This window comes from Maniola jurtina, chromosome 9 (assembly GCF_905333055.1).
Source record: "Maniola jurtina chromosome 9, ilManJurt1.1, whole genome shotgun sequence".
Classification (NCBI taxonomy): Eukaryota; Metazoa; Arthropoda; class Insecta; order Lepidoptera; family Nymphalidae; genus Maniola; species Maniola jurtina.
The window spans coordinates 3,812,425-3,827,585 of NC_060037.1; the positions used below are offsets into that span (position 1 = coordinate 3,812,425).

At 35.6% G+C, this 15,161-nt stretch overlaps 1 protein-coding gene across 2 annotated transcripts in view; it reads right to left on the minus strand.

The window, feature by feature from the left end:
* Positions 1 to 15,161, minus strand: part of LOC123868044 (cyclin-dependent kinase 14) — a 134,330-nt gene that overhangs the window by 13,835 nt on the left and 105,334 nt on the right. For both annotated transcript variants that reach the window (XM_045910388.1, XM_045910389.1), the window contains exon 5: positions 61 to 152. In XM_045910388.1, coding sequence (XP_045766344.1) covers positions 61 to 152 — 92 coding nt within the window. The remainder of the gene's footprint in view (positions 1 to 60; positions 153 to 15,161) is intronic.

Below are 15,161 nucleotides of genomic sequence, written 5' to 3' on the forward strand. Positions count from 1 at the left end.
TCCACCTAGTGGGGTTTATCGAATAGAATATTTAAAAAAAACTAATGTATGAATACTCACTTGCTATACCCTTTATAAACTGTAGCGTAGGAGCCCTCACCGAGCTGCTCCAGTTTAATGTACGCCTCCGACTTCCCGAACGGGGAGTCGCCCTGGAGACAAACAAAATGACCATCCATCAGTGTTCACAGCAGGCGACAAGGATTTAGCGGGCACAATTTACGACGATCCCGACTCTTTGAGTGTATGGAATACAAGCGGAATGGAGTGGAATGTATCTGTCTTATATGCCTCGTTGGTCTCATGGCTCGTAATCGGCTGAGAATTATAAGGAGTTCGAGTCCCGGATCGAGCCAAAAAAAAAACTCTAGTTTTTCTGAGCAGCCCGAGTTGGCGATGTGCCCCGAAGACCTGATCCCCTTGTCTTGGAGAAATGTACACCAGTTGGTCCTGCGCCTATTTTTCTTCATTAAATCAGACTAGTGACCGCTTCGGATTCGCACGATTAGCTTATTACAATTTTCGCAGGGATCCCTAAATTTTTTTGAAAATTAAATATAGCGTATGTTACTCAGGAATTATGTTGCTTTCTACAGGTGAAAGAATTTTCAAAACAAGTTCAGTAGTTCCAGGGATTACCCCCTACAAGCAAACTTACAAACTTTACCGCTTTATAATATTAGTTTAGATTGCCGAACTATAGGACTATGAGAATGATGGATGGTTCGCATTTATGGTGGTGTTTGCACACTTTTACTACAATACCTACTGAGACCTACGTAGTTTCATGTTTGAGGTTGACTGGCGTCTCAGAAATTCGGTCAGGAGAACATTATTATCTGTCCTATTTTAAGAATTTCGTTTTTTTAAACTATTTACTTCTTTAGAAAGTTTCAAAGAAATTATAAGATAAAAAACATCGAAGATAAAAAACATTTTTCCCAAAACAAGTAAAAAATTTATAAATATAAACCAAACAAAGACCAAAAAGTGTATGAAGAATTTGGCTTAAAAGCCCGACACGTTTCCAACGATTGACATGGGAGATTAAAAAAAAAACATAAAGTCGACGTGGCAGTTGATTGGCAGAATTGAAGGTTTTGTCTTTTATTTAAATAAACGTTATATCACGACACTTTTTCGGGTTCCATATCTCCAGAGAAAAAAGGAATCTTTACAGAATCACTTCGTTGTTAATAACTTTGTTTAATAGCTTTGTGCTTCTGTAAAGGGTAAAATTTGAAAAACGTGAATTTGAGGCTCCATGATAAGTAAATTAAAAAGTGTTATTTCTTCTGCGATTGTACGGAACCCTTCTAGTGCGAGTCAGACTCGCACTTGACCTGTTTTTCTTTTTAGTAAATGATTGTTAAAAGGGCTTTGACGGACCTTACGAGTTATCGTTAAAGATGTAATGCTCGTAATGATCACATTTTTATGAGCTTTTGATATGAAATGCATGCTTGAAGAACCGACGACTTTGAGGTCGGGACTGGGAGCCGTTAAACAATAGTACATGATCAATTGATCATGTTCTGTGAAGATCCTAACAAGAGACTCATGTCCAGCAATGGACGTCTATCTGTTGAAACGATGACGACCATCCATGAAGTAATTGACTACTTCTATCAGAATGTGCGCGTCGAGAAGTTGCTTGCTAACCACGTTGGAATTTAAAATCTTGAGAAAATTTAAATTTAATCAAATTTATTTTCCTACAGGAATTTTAACTTGTATTTTCAACATAACCTATCTATCTATTCATAAGTTTATGTTCTACTGCAAAAAAAAACTACAAAATTCACGAATGAACTTTTAACTTTACTTTTACTACTGGGAATACAATGAGAGCAATATAAAAGCTGTAGGCAACTAACAACCCGTGCGGAACGTCGCAGCACTTTTATAAGTTTACTGTCGCGTAAAGAGTCGTATCTCTGCTGCGGTTCTTTATACCGATTAGCGAAGTTACGGAGTGGCTAAAGGGTTGGACAGACACAGCGCGAGACTGCAATTGGTCTCAGGCGATGTCTTGCGTAGGAGATTCAAAGCGAACGCGATTGCGAACTAGGTATTGATATGTATCGACTGTTTGTTGTTTGCCGCGCCGCTTCACGTTCGCGTCAACATCTCTCATGTAGGATGCCGCGTAAAGCTCAGCGCATACCTGCAAAGTAGAATAAATTCAAAGGCGTAGTACATTCCAGGAATATTGCAGCCTCTCATTATCGTAAAGGCAGTATCTTTTCAGCGGGCGTGTATCACGATTTGCGAATAGCGTGTGTATATCGCAAAGTGTTCTTAACGTTTGGAACGTTGTGGATTTTAAGTACATAATATACACATGTCTTATATAAACATTATATAGATTACATATAAGATGGCAGAGTTCTGTTGACTCTTTTTACGCCATATAATTTTGGAATTTCATAACGCAGCTGAAGGTTGTTACTATTGTTACAACTTAATGTAAAGGATAGAAAACAGGGTTTTTAACCCCCGACCCAAAAAGAGGGGTGTTATAAGTTTGACGTGTGTATCTGTGTATCTGTGTGTCTGTGTATCTGTGTATCTGTGTATCTGTGTATCTGTCTGTGGCATCGTAGCGCCTAAACGAATGAACCGATTTTAATTTAGTTTTTTTTGTTTGAAAGGTGGCTTGATCGAGAGTGTTCTTAGCTATAATCTAAAAAAATTGGTTCAGCCGTTTAAGAGTTATCAGCTCTTTTCTAGTTTTCTTGTAGAAAAGAAGGTTAGATAATCGTTAGGTTCATAATATTATGTCAATTGACAAATGTCAAGCTGTCAAGATGGACGTTGCCTAAATACATAATAGACTACAGGCCCATGTTCAAAAATGGATGGGTCATATGAACCACCAGGTGACGTATATAGGACGATATAAGAGTATAAAATAATAAGATTCAGCACTATGCCGTCACTTGTAAGCTGTCCAACAGAGTGCTGGTGAGAATTCAAAAGTGCAGGTAGAGTGAGTACATTTTGGTCATATATTTTTGTACGGCATTTTTACCATCGATAGATCCATGAAAAATAATAAGAAAGCGCGCAGTGCCGTAAAAAAATGGTGCGCCACAAAGTCAGTAAATTTTTTGATTTTCCGACAATTTCCGGGATAAATTTGGTCATTTAATTCTGTACGGCACTAGTTTCATACTGTTTCAATACAGCCTCTAATCCATTATTCCGCAACGCCGTACAAAAATCATGCGACAAGGGGAAAAAATTGAGGGTAGCAACCCCCTCTCTTTCCGTGGTCCGGGGGATGATTTGAAACAACATAAAATTAATTTATTTTGAAAGTGTTTTATGCATAGATAATATTTTTTTACATGCCGTACATTTTCGTTGGTCCAAAGGTTTGTAGGGGATGTGGATATTATATACACACCCGTTCACTTCAGTTAGACGGCATAGTGATTTTATCATATTATCAATTGTTCTCTTCAAAAATATGTTAATGCCGTACAGTATCAGATGGCCATAAAGTACTACACCCTTAAAATGGTAGCGTCATTTTCATCAGCCTAAAAGATATGGTCTGCATTAAAATGTACGGCATATTTTTTTCCTAATTTATTTATCTTAATACTATTTAAAACAAGGGAAAAGCGTAGAAAATTGCTATATTTTATTAATCTATGAATATTTAAACTTTTGCAATAATTTGAAAAATTTCAGTTTTTGTATTTCTCTATAATTTTTTTTAGAACAGTTTCTTTTGAACGGCAATACTATACAACAATAGTATTTTACACTATCATGTTAAAAAAAAAGTTGCCGTACAGAGTCAAATGATTTTACAGCTTTAAAAATCAAGTATACCATGAAATTAAGATAATTATTGATACACATTCAAATGAACACTAATTTTTTGACGGCATTATTTTTAATAGTACTTTTGAGTGCTAGATAATGTTTTGGAACCAAAGCCGTACTTTTTCAAATCACCCCCCGGACCACGGAAAGAGAGGGGGTTGCTACCCTCAATTTTTTCCCCTTGTCACATGATTTTTGTACGGCGTTGCGGAATAATGGATTAGAGGCTGTATTGAAACAGTATGAAACTAGTGCCGTACAGAATTAAATGACCAAATTTACCCCGGAAAAGGTCAGAAAATCAAAAAATTTACTGACTTTGTGGCGCACCATTTTTTTACGGCACTGCGCGCTTTCTTATTATTTTTCATGGATCTATCGATGGTAAAAATGCCGTACAAAAATATATGACCAAAATGTACTCACTCTACCTGCACTTTTGAATTCTCACCAGCACTCTGTTGGACAGCTTACAAGTGACGGCATAGTGCTGAATCTTATTATTTTATGCTCTTATATCGTCCTGTATACGTCACCTGGTGGTTCATATGACCCATCCATTTTTGAACATGGGCCTGTAGTCTATAATTATTTATTTGAAAATGATGTTTTGGAAAACTCTGATACTTTGGATCGTCGGGGGTGTTATAAATTTTTAATTTACACTTGTTAGAATTCTGTAAAAGAATAAGGAACCCTTATGGTTTCGTCTATGTATGTCACAGCCATTTTAAAAATAAACTATAGGGAAGAGGTCTAAGTTGAAATATAGCACAATTTTTTTTTTTTTTCAAAAAAAAAATCAGGGTAAGTACCTTATGAAAATGAAAAGCAAGAATCGAAAAAAATGTTAGTTTATCCCATCGAGTGATGATACCTCATTAAATACGTATTTTAAAATCATTACGTTGCTTATAAAGTTTTATTAAAGCTACTGATTAAGAAGTAATGATCGCCAAAATTTTTAGCAACCATCATGGCTACGAGACACGTTATTCCGATATTTAAAATTTGCCTTTGTAAAATTAAGGCAAGTCAACTTCGAATAAACTTACTTGAAGAGAGATTTAAAATAAGAAAAATCCGTTCTGAAATTCGAGTCATAGCTCTTTGTAAGCGAGCAGAGTATCGTAGTAGAGGTTGTTTCTAACGATTAGCGTAGATCGCGAAGTGCTCTTAGGAAGCCACTACGACTTTGCTCTTTTTGTATCGAAAAATCTCTTTTATCTTGATAGAGATTAGTTATCGTCAACGCTGAGACTAGCACAATTTTATGTTATTTCTCAAATGCGAACTTACTTTACTTTGGAACTAAGTTATCTTTTTAGGGTCCGTACCCGAAGAGTGCCAACGGGACCCTATAACCAAGCCTCCGCTGTCCGTTCGGCCGTCCACCTGTCTGTCTGTCAGCGGGCTGTATCTCATGAACCGTAATAGGTAGAGAGTTGAAATTTTCACAGAATGTGTACGGTCTATTTCTTTTGCTGCTATTATAACGAATAATAAAAATACAAATTATCCGACATGGATAAAAAAAATCATTTCTTATACGTTAGTAAGAAAGCCTCCGTGTGCGAGTCCTACTCGCACTTGACGAGTTTGATTTATTTACGTACGTTTCATCTAAAAACTTGAAATTTTGCAAGAAGGTTAGAGTGCATAATATAAGGGTAATAAGTAAGGGAAGTTTTAAATGGCATAACCAGAGTTATACAAAAGGCGAAGTTAAGGCTAGGGGACTTTATCTGGCAGTCAACCTTAGGAAGGCGTGAAAGCCGGCAGCGGATATGCTTAAGGTAATTGCTATTTGACAAATCGCAAAAATGCTGTACTTTGAAGTAAATTGTTTATTTTTCTAAAGCATTAACAGCTATTAAATACATGCAATTAAAAACTTCAGTTTGTGAAGATTATAAGGGCCTCTTTTTATTTAGTATACATTATCCCAATAAAAAAAAAAACCAAGTTGAAAACATTGCTGTTCGCAACTTGTTCTGTAAAAGTTTTCTTTAACATCTTGATACTTTGAAGCCAACCTCCAGAAGATGATATGTTTAGGTTTAGCAATCAATTTTAACTGTTAGTTTTATACTAAATGTTTTTCGTTTCTTAAATAATCTAAAACTAACCAAAAAACTTCCTGTGCTATTTATTTTCTTGCAGGCGCTCTATGGAATTCAGTGTCCACTGGACTGTCATGGCGGAAGGACTGTGCGCGTCATTTCGTCGCAAAATATTATTTAAAATGAATTTAAGCTTATTATTTTTGAATGAAAGTTGTGTTTATAATCGTTGAAAAATAAAATAGGGATTTTTTCATTTCTAAATGAAGCCTGCTTATATACTAAATTTTATTCTAAAGTTACGGTTTTACCAGGTAAATACTCGGAGGTTGTCATAGATTATGATGACAGATAGTAAGTGTTCTAAATAGGTATTATACCTATGTTAGGAGATAGCGCGCCTCGTTCCGGGTGCCGTGTTCCGAAATGGATTTCGTAGTAGTGCAAGTTTGGTGCAAGCCCCACATGACCGAGGGGTATGCGTCAGGCATTTCCTGTGTACAAAAAAAAGACCTATATTTCGGATCCATATTTCATCACTGACAATATGCACTATTCAAAGACTGTTCTTCAAGCATTGAGGAATTTTGGACAGAGACATCTCGAAGGTTCCCGAAGGCTGCCTGAGTTAGATTTGTCGGCTAGCTAGCTTTTTTCGAAATTGGACTTACTTAGCTGGATTGTGTGTTAGAGCTTTCTTATGAGATATTATATGTACATAATATAACCATGGGTCTCATAAGAAAGCTCAGATTCATGCTGCGGGCAATGGGGAGAGCCTAAAGGTTGGAACGCCATTTCGGCGGCCATGTTTCCTGCCATATATACCTTAGATACCTGCAAGCCAAGAGTGAATAGGCATCTTCTAGGTAAGCGTGCTCCAACTTGGACCTCATCATTGCTTTCTTTAAAAGCATGATTGTCGTCAAGCGCAAGCGCAAAGATTCAGGCGGCGCAAACCCGTAGCATGTGGAAGACCCTATTAAAGACCTATGTTCACTGTGGACGTCTGTCGGTTGATGTTGATGATTATGTCTTTAGTGCAAGTAGTTCAGTAGTTTCAGAGTTTATCGATAACAAACAAACAAACCTTTCCTCTTCATAATATATGTAGTTAGTAGCGCAAACTTGGAAAAAAATCTCGTGGACACTCTTTGATTTTCCGAGATAAATGTCATTTTACCTGACAGCCCTAATCAATTTTATCACTGATATTAATAACTAATTCATAACCGTTAAACCTAAGTGTCAAAATCTCGTTTTTCTAGTCGAGTTCCGTAGGCTCTTTGAACCCACTGCATTATTATCCCAAGAAAACCTACCATTAGATGTAGGAATAATGGAAAGAGGTCACAACCCTCAGCAATAAAGAATACGATGCGGAGAGAGATGTCACTCTCAAGGTCTTTAAATGTATCCATGCAAAAAACCACGTCGACTGGTTGCTCCGTTGCAGCGTGATTGAATATTAAACCAACAAACACACTTTCGCATTTGAAATATGGCCAGTGATTATAAGAAACAGTTTAAATCTCTCTCTGCTCTCTGAGAGACGTTAGGCACTTCTGTGTTCTTATACAAGCTTAGGTCTCTCAATTTTGTCAATTAATGTCAAATTTCTTTCTCAGATCAAAACCTAGTAAGTGGTTTAAATTCAAAAGAAGTTTAGGCCGTAGTTATTTCTGGTCCAATGCGGAATGGCATACTTCACACACCTTTGAGAACATGGAAAACTTGCAGGTATGCAGGTTTCCTCACGATGTTTTCCTTCGCCGTTAAAGCAAGTGATATTAAATTGCTTAAAACGCACATAACTGAAAAGTTAGTAGTGCGTGATTCCGGGATCGAACCCCCGACCTTCGATTAGGAGGCGGACGTTCTAACCACTAGGCTATGACAGTTTTTAAATTAAAGGGGTTTAAATATTTTAGTGTGAAGACTGGCCAACATTACATGTGCATCATTTTCTTTTTTAGGGTTCTGTACCTCAAAATGAAAAACGGAGCTCTTAAAGGACCACTTTGCTGTCTGTCCATTTGTCCGTCCGTCCGTCAAGAAAACCTATACAGTACTTCCCGTTGATCTAGAATCACGAAATTTGTCCTCGGATTTATTCTATCTACCTGCCCATAATTCTAGGTTAACGGGAAATACCCTATCGGTTTTCTTGACAGACACGACAGACGGACAGACGGACAGAAAGACAGACAACAAAGTGATCCTATAAGGGTCCCGTGTTTCCTTTTGAGATATGGAACCCTAAAAACATTATGTAAGTATGCAAAGTATTTCCCTTGCAAACCATATTTTAACAGTTGACATGTAGAGGTCATTGACTTTTCCTATCTTACTTTTAAGTTTTAATGCATTATTAAGTATTTACTGTTTTGACATGGTATTTAGATAATGGGTGATATTTATTTTATTTAATCTAATTCCTTTTAAAAACTTAGTAAGGCGCATTAATCTATAAAAACCTAGCCAGTTCAAAGACTTACTATGTTTTAAAATGGTCAAAGCGACTTACTAGCTTTTAATTTTACTTTAATGTGGGTGTCCTTACAATACAACGGGACATACTATGAAAGTTAGGCTTATGACATAAAACGATTTTCGGAAAAATGACATTTACTTTGTTTTGATATGGGGCGGTCGATATAATTAGGTACTAGGGTAAAGGCTCGAGTAAATGAACAGATTGGACGTTTTCACATGTATTAAGAGCTGGAATAAAAAACCGGCTGATATACCTTTTTTAAATATTTTCTTACAAATTCTTACACTTTTTTCAATTTCAATTTCAAAACCGTGTTCCGTTCAAACCGTTCAAAAGTGCGTGTGCGTGCGTCCATGTGTGTGTGTGAGTGTGTTGTATGTTTGTACGAGTGTTTGTGAGTGTGGTATTGCGTTGTATAACCACATGAGTAGCGAACAGAGTCAAAGCTTCATACAAGCGCGCTACGATAGGTACACTACTACAAGCTTGAGGCGCGTGTGTGCGTGAGCACAGGCGCTACGTCGCGTACGGAGAGAAATCGGTTTATACCGGCTCGGCCTGTGCTCAAGCTCAGGGGCTGCAGTACACGTCGCGCGTCGTGTTTTCATTTAATTTAATGTTAATGATAATAATTTAAATAGTGTTTAAAATCTATTTTCTTGAACTGTCATAGATTTTGTTCAAAATCAATATCTGAGGATCCCTAGGATCACAAAACAGGAAATTGTTACCAAAATTTAAAAAAATCGACGCCATTTTGAAATTCTTTGTTAATTGACCGATTTCGTTCAAAATCGATATTTAGAGCTCCCTGGGATCACAAAATAAGAAACTGTTACCAAAATTTAAAAAGTCGACGCCATTTTGAAATTCTTTGTTAATTGACCGATTTCGTTCAAAATCGATATTTAGAGCTCCCTGGGATCACAAAATAAGAAACTGTTACCAAAATTTAAAAAAGTCGACGCCATTTTGAAATTCTTTGTTAATTGACCGATTTCGTTCAAAATCGATATTTAGAGCTCCCTGGGATCACGAAATAAGAAACTGTTACCAAAATTTAAAAAGTCGACGCCATTTTGAAATTCTTTGTTAATTGACCGATTTCGTTCAAAATCGATATTTAGAGCTCCCTGGGATCACAAAATAAGAAACTGTTACCAAAATTTAAAAAAGTCGACGCCATTTTGAAATTCTTTGTTAATTGACCGATTTCGTTCAAAATCGATATTTAGAGCTCCCTGGGATCACAAAATAAGAAACTGTTACCAAAATTTAAAAAGTCGACGCCATTTTGAAATTCTTTGTTAATTGACCGATTTCGTTCAAAATCGATATTTAGAGCTCCCTGGGATCACGAAATAAGAAACTGTTACCAAAATTTAAAAAAGTCGACGCCATTTTGAAATTCTTTGTTAATTGACCGATTTCGTTCAAAATCGATATTTAGAGCTCCCTGGGATCACGAAATAAGAAACTGTTACCAAAATTTAAAAAAGTCGACGCCATTTTGAAATTCTTTGTTAATTGACCGATTTCGTTCAATATCGATATTTAGAGCTCCCTGCAATCACAAAATAAGAAACTGTTACCAAAATTTAAAAAAGTCGACGCCATTTTGAAATTCTTTGTTAATTGACCGATTTCGTTCAAAATCGATATTTAGAGCTCCCTGGGATCACAAAATAAGAAACTGTTACCAAAATTTAAAAAGTCGACGCCATTTTGAAATTCTTTGTTAATTGACCGATTTCGTTCAAAATCGATATTTAGAGCTCCCTGGGATCACAAAATAAGAAACTGTTACCAAAATTTAAAAAAGTCGACGCCATTTTGAAATTCTTTGTTAATTGACCGATTTCGTTCAAAATCGATATTTAGAGTTCCCTGGGATCACGAAATAAGAAACTGTTACCAAAATTTAAAAAAGTCGACGCCATTTTGAAATGCTTTGTTAATTGACCGATTTCGTTCAAAATCGATATTTAGAGCTCCCTGGGATCACAAAATAAGAAACTGTTACCAAAATTTAAAAAAGTCGACGCCATTTTGAAATTCTTTGTTAATTGACCGATTTCGTTCAAAATCGATATTTAGAGCTCCCTGGGATCACAAAATAGGAAACTGTAACCAAAATTTAAAAAAGTTGGCACCATTTATAATTCTTTCTAAATTGACTGATTTCGTTCAAAATCGATATTTAGATCTATTGATCGATATTTAAACTAGGCAATCACAACAAAAACAAACTTTACCATCTTGTTGAACAAATAACTATTGTTAATTAAATTGTATCCTCCAGTGCCAACCCTACCAAAATAGTTATAAAATTTGCTCGCTTCTTAGAAGCTTTGCCTCTGTTTGCTACTCTGTGGTATAACACCATGTTAGTAAATCTTAGTATATTTTTAACCGACTTTAAAAAAAGGAAGAGGTTCTGAATTCGTCGGTATCTTTTTTTTTATGTATGTTCCCCGATTACTCAAAGACGCCTGGACTGATTTGGATTTTTTTTTTGTTTGATAGGGTATACTTTGCAAGTGGTCCCATATAAATTTGGTAAAGATCTGATGAATATCTTTGAAGATGGAGAACAGAACTCCTCAATGGATAAGAGCAAATTCAATTTTTTTTTAATGTATGTTCACCGATTGCTCAAAGACGCCTGGACCGATTTGGAAATTATTTTTTTTTGAAAAGCTAGGTATACTTTGCAGGTGGTCCCATATAAATTTGATGAAGTTCTGATGAATATCTTCTGAGATGGAGAACAGAACTCCTCAATGGATAAGAGCAAATTGCTCGCGATCAGTGTAATTGCTTAGTAAACAGTAGGGTTTTAGCTGGGCATGGCATATTATTATAGTACAGTGGGGCCACTAAAAATTTTGAAATAAAAAATTTTCAAAAGAAAAATAAAACCGACTTCAAAAACCACAATAACTTAAATTATTTTTTACTTTTTAGTGTTTGTGATTTTGAAATCGGTTTTATTTTTCTTTTGAATTTTTTTTATATTTATTCTGGTATTCTTCTTTCTTGGATATGGATCCCTCTTGGGTATCCCCATTTCTCTCTGTCTTTGGTACTATCAAGCTAATTTTCTCTCGCGATTTGCACAATAGCATTAGACCAACGCGTCTTCGGTCTACCTACCTGTCCTTCTTTCATCTGTAAAAATCGATACAATATGACCATTTGCATTGCAGTTTTAGGGCATGTCTCAAGGTGTCTCTAGGCTTTGTCTTTTTTGTCTTCAATTCTCACTTTGAATATTTTTTGCTTAATTTATGCAACTTGCCATCGCCTCTTAGCAAGTTACTATTTCTTTTTATATTCTTTGTCTGGACCCATGTTTGGCTGGCATAGGTAAGGCATGGCAGGATGCATGTATCTATAACGGATCTTTTAAGATGTACTGGGTAAGCTCCTTTCATTCTTTCCTTTTGTGCCCAGTAAAACAAGCATACTCGGGCTACTTTGAGAACCCATTAGCAGCTAACAGCAAGGCCTGGACTCCAATTTTTATATGTGGAAGCTGTATTTCCTCGTTGCGTTTATGAGCAAATAAGAATAGTTAACTACTTTTACTAAAAAAAAAATTTTATTATTTGGCGCGAACCATCTAAACACCATGATGATTATTATTTCTGCGTTGTGAATATTACCAGAAGAAACAGCAAAAAAATTGTTCCAAGCGGCTCTATTGTAACTTGCAGTCTGCAATTTGAATGATTCTGACTTCTGGTGATAAATCTGTACCTCAGCCCCAACCCAGTACCTCTAATCTACCATTTCAAGAACTTTCAGAAGGTAGTGACGATGTAGTGACTTTTTACATCTCAACTTAGACCATTCAATCAAAATTATTTGGATCACTTAATGAGAGATCTTAGATTGTCTAAAAAGCATCAGAACATGTGGCTTCTCGGCTCAAAGGAACAAATCTGATAACATCAGACACTTGTGTTACGGTATATTATTCTCACTACTCTTAACACATTCAGTAGCTGATGTTGCACTTCCAGCGACTTGGATGCAACAAGGGCGTTAAGTTTCATTTTCTCTGTAGTCATTTGGACTGTTTTCCAGAAAATTTAGGTGACTTTCAAACTAAGATAACTATACCAAAGGGGATAATATCATATGAAAGGGCTCTATTATACATTCTAAAACAGGTTTTATTTATTATTATTATTATGTAAAAGAGTTTTTGATTTATCGCGCAAAATGTAGAAAAAAATATACAATAAGTCAAAAACTGAAAATCTGACATTTTTTTTTTAAATTCCAAGCCGAAAATATACTTAAGAATTTATTAATAGGAATCGAGAGTTTATGCACTAGATAGAGTTCGTTCATTCACTGAAATTTCCAGTTCATTTACTGGCAATTTATCCTTTTGTTAAATAAAATAATTTATAATAATTAATACCACGCATTTTATTTGATTTTTTGATATACTGTGTACAGATACACAAAAAATAAAAATTATATATAGAACAATTCTCATATATCTTAATTTTAGGTGAAAGTCAGGGTAATCCTTATTCGTTCATGTACTGGATCTTTTACCCTCCTACGTCAAAATACTAAAAGTCCGCGTAAATTTCGCAGATTTAAATGTCTGCTTGATTAATTGTCTTGATCATATCATGACATGTCAAAATTGCTAGTTTGAAGGTGAAATCGTCTAAGTCATTCGAGATGGTTTTCCTCTTAAAAGCAATGGCGGGGTAAAAAGATAAGAGATTATAAATAAGATAATGTTAAAAATACATAGATAATATAAAAATCATAAAACTTTCCACAGGATCTATGAAAAAGAAAAATCCACGCGGGCATAGTCGCGGGAATACGCCAGTTTTTGATAAAAGGAGTTACGTATCCTACCTAATCTACTATCTACCTATCCTACGTATCCCGCCTATTAAATCTCGACGATTACATAATATCCTGTCCTATCCGATCCTAGCTATTTATAGCACAAACTAACAGAACGATAAGGTAGAGATAGAAATCTCTTACGTAGCTCATTGTGCGTGTACCGAGTAGGTTTGCGTTATCTCGGACCATCACTTAGTTCCCCGTCTTCGCCGTTTCGCTTTCTTCGCCCGCCTACCTACCAGCGCCTGTCTAAATATTTGACTTAACTAATGTGATACGGTTTGCTACCTAGAGATGGGCACTATTGCTACTTTTAAATAATTTTCATTTGGTGAAATTTTACAAGCGATTTTTCACGGAAAGTGACTTTTTTAACTAGATGTTTTTGGTTTCTAAATTGTAATACAAAATGATTTCAACACGAAGTATTCTCGCTCTCACGCTGTTTAACGTCTTAGCTTGAATCAATGACCATGCGAGCGTGAAATTTAAAAATGCGGGATAAAATGTAATATTTTTTTAACTTGTGAGATTTTACTTCGTGATATTTCACAGGCTACTTTTAAGTTAAGTAGCTAGTTACATAATAATTTAAGAACAGGCTTTTCATGTGATTTTTTACATGCTACCTGGAAAATGATCCAGCTCTATTTGCTACGGCATGCGGGTTTAGGCGCTTCTGATGTTTGTACAGAGTTCTCTCGCGTTTTCTTGGTAAATATTTTAGTAAGATATCGTGCCTATTAGCTATCAGAAGCTCGTGGTACTAAGATAATATTATTATTCACGAGCCATTAAGTTTTCAGGCCAACAGTAATTTACAGGCAGTACTGCTTGAAATAACAATCTTTGACGAAACAGCATGTACAATCCCTACCCATATTATAAATGCAAAAATGTGTTTGTTTGTTTATTAGTTTGTGCTTTACGTCGCAACGAAGCAACAGGTCGACGTGATTTTTTGCATGGAATGTTTTGCATGAAAATTGCAGTAAAAGAATTTTCAGAATCGGTTTATTAGATCCGGAGAGCACCCCTTACATACAAACTAACTACCTATTACTACAAGTATAGCCGATAGTGTATAAATTTCAAGTTTCTTTAAAATATCTGAGCAAGAACGAGAGAATAATCATCATAATTAACGTCATCCTCAGTAACAGATGGCAGATCGTCGCAGCAGATAGCGAAAAGCCACATCCTAATAACTTGAGTATTTCCCACGAGAACAAACGGTCGAGAATTTTACATTCGCTAAAAAAACTGTAAAAATGCATAACATAGCTCAGGTATTCCCAATATTTGCACACAATGCATAATGGTTACTTGTACTGTTTCACTTTTCGACCTCTGGGCAGGGTTGGCAAATACTAATGAAATAATATATGCGGAATTAAGTCACAGAAGTAGAGTGAGAAAAACAGAAGCACTATTATTTAAGAAAATGAAAGTGGATGGAGGAGGAAGGCGGTAGTGGCCTGTGTCCAGCAATGAATCGTGCAAACTGATTGATGATAGAATCTTTATAAATATATCATTAGATAGATTTTTTAAATCAATCGAATTGTAGTAATTGTAAGTAAATAAGTAAAGTAATTGAATCGAGTGATATTTTGTTTAAACTTAAATTGTAACTTTAATTCTTTAACTTGAAGTGATTAATTAAGGTTTTATATAAGTAGATTTACTCATGGGGGCGACATAATCACGAAGTGATTAAGCCCCATCACAAAATAAAGAATTAAAAAAAAAAAACTTGAAGCCTGAAAGTATACTATAATTAATGTAGTATGTAATGATTATTTCGTTTACCAGGGCGGTGACAACCCTACTTATATTCAACAATCAGAGATTTCATTGTCTACACAGCGTTT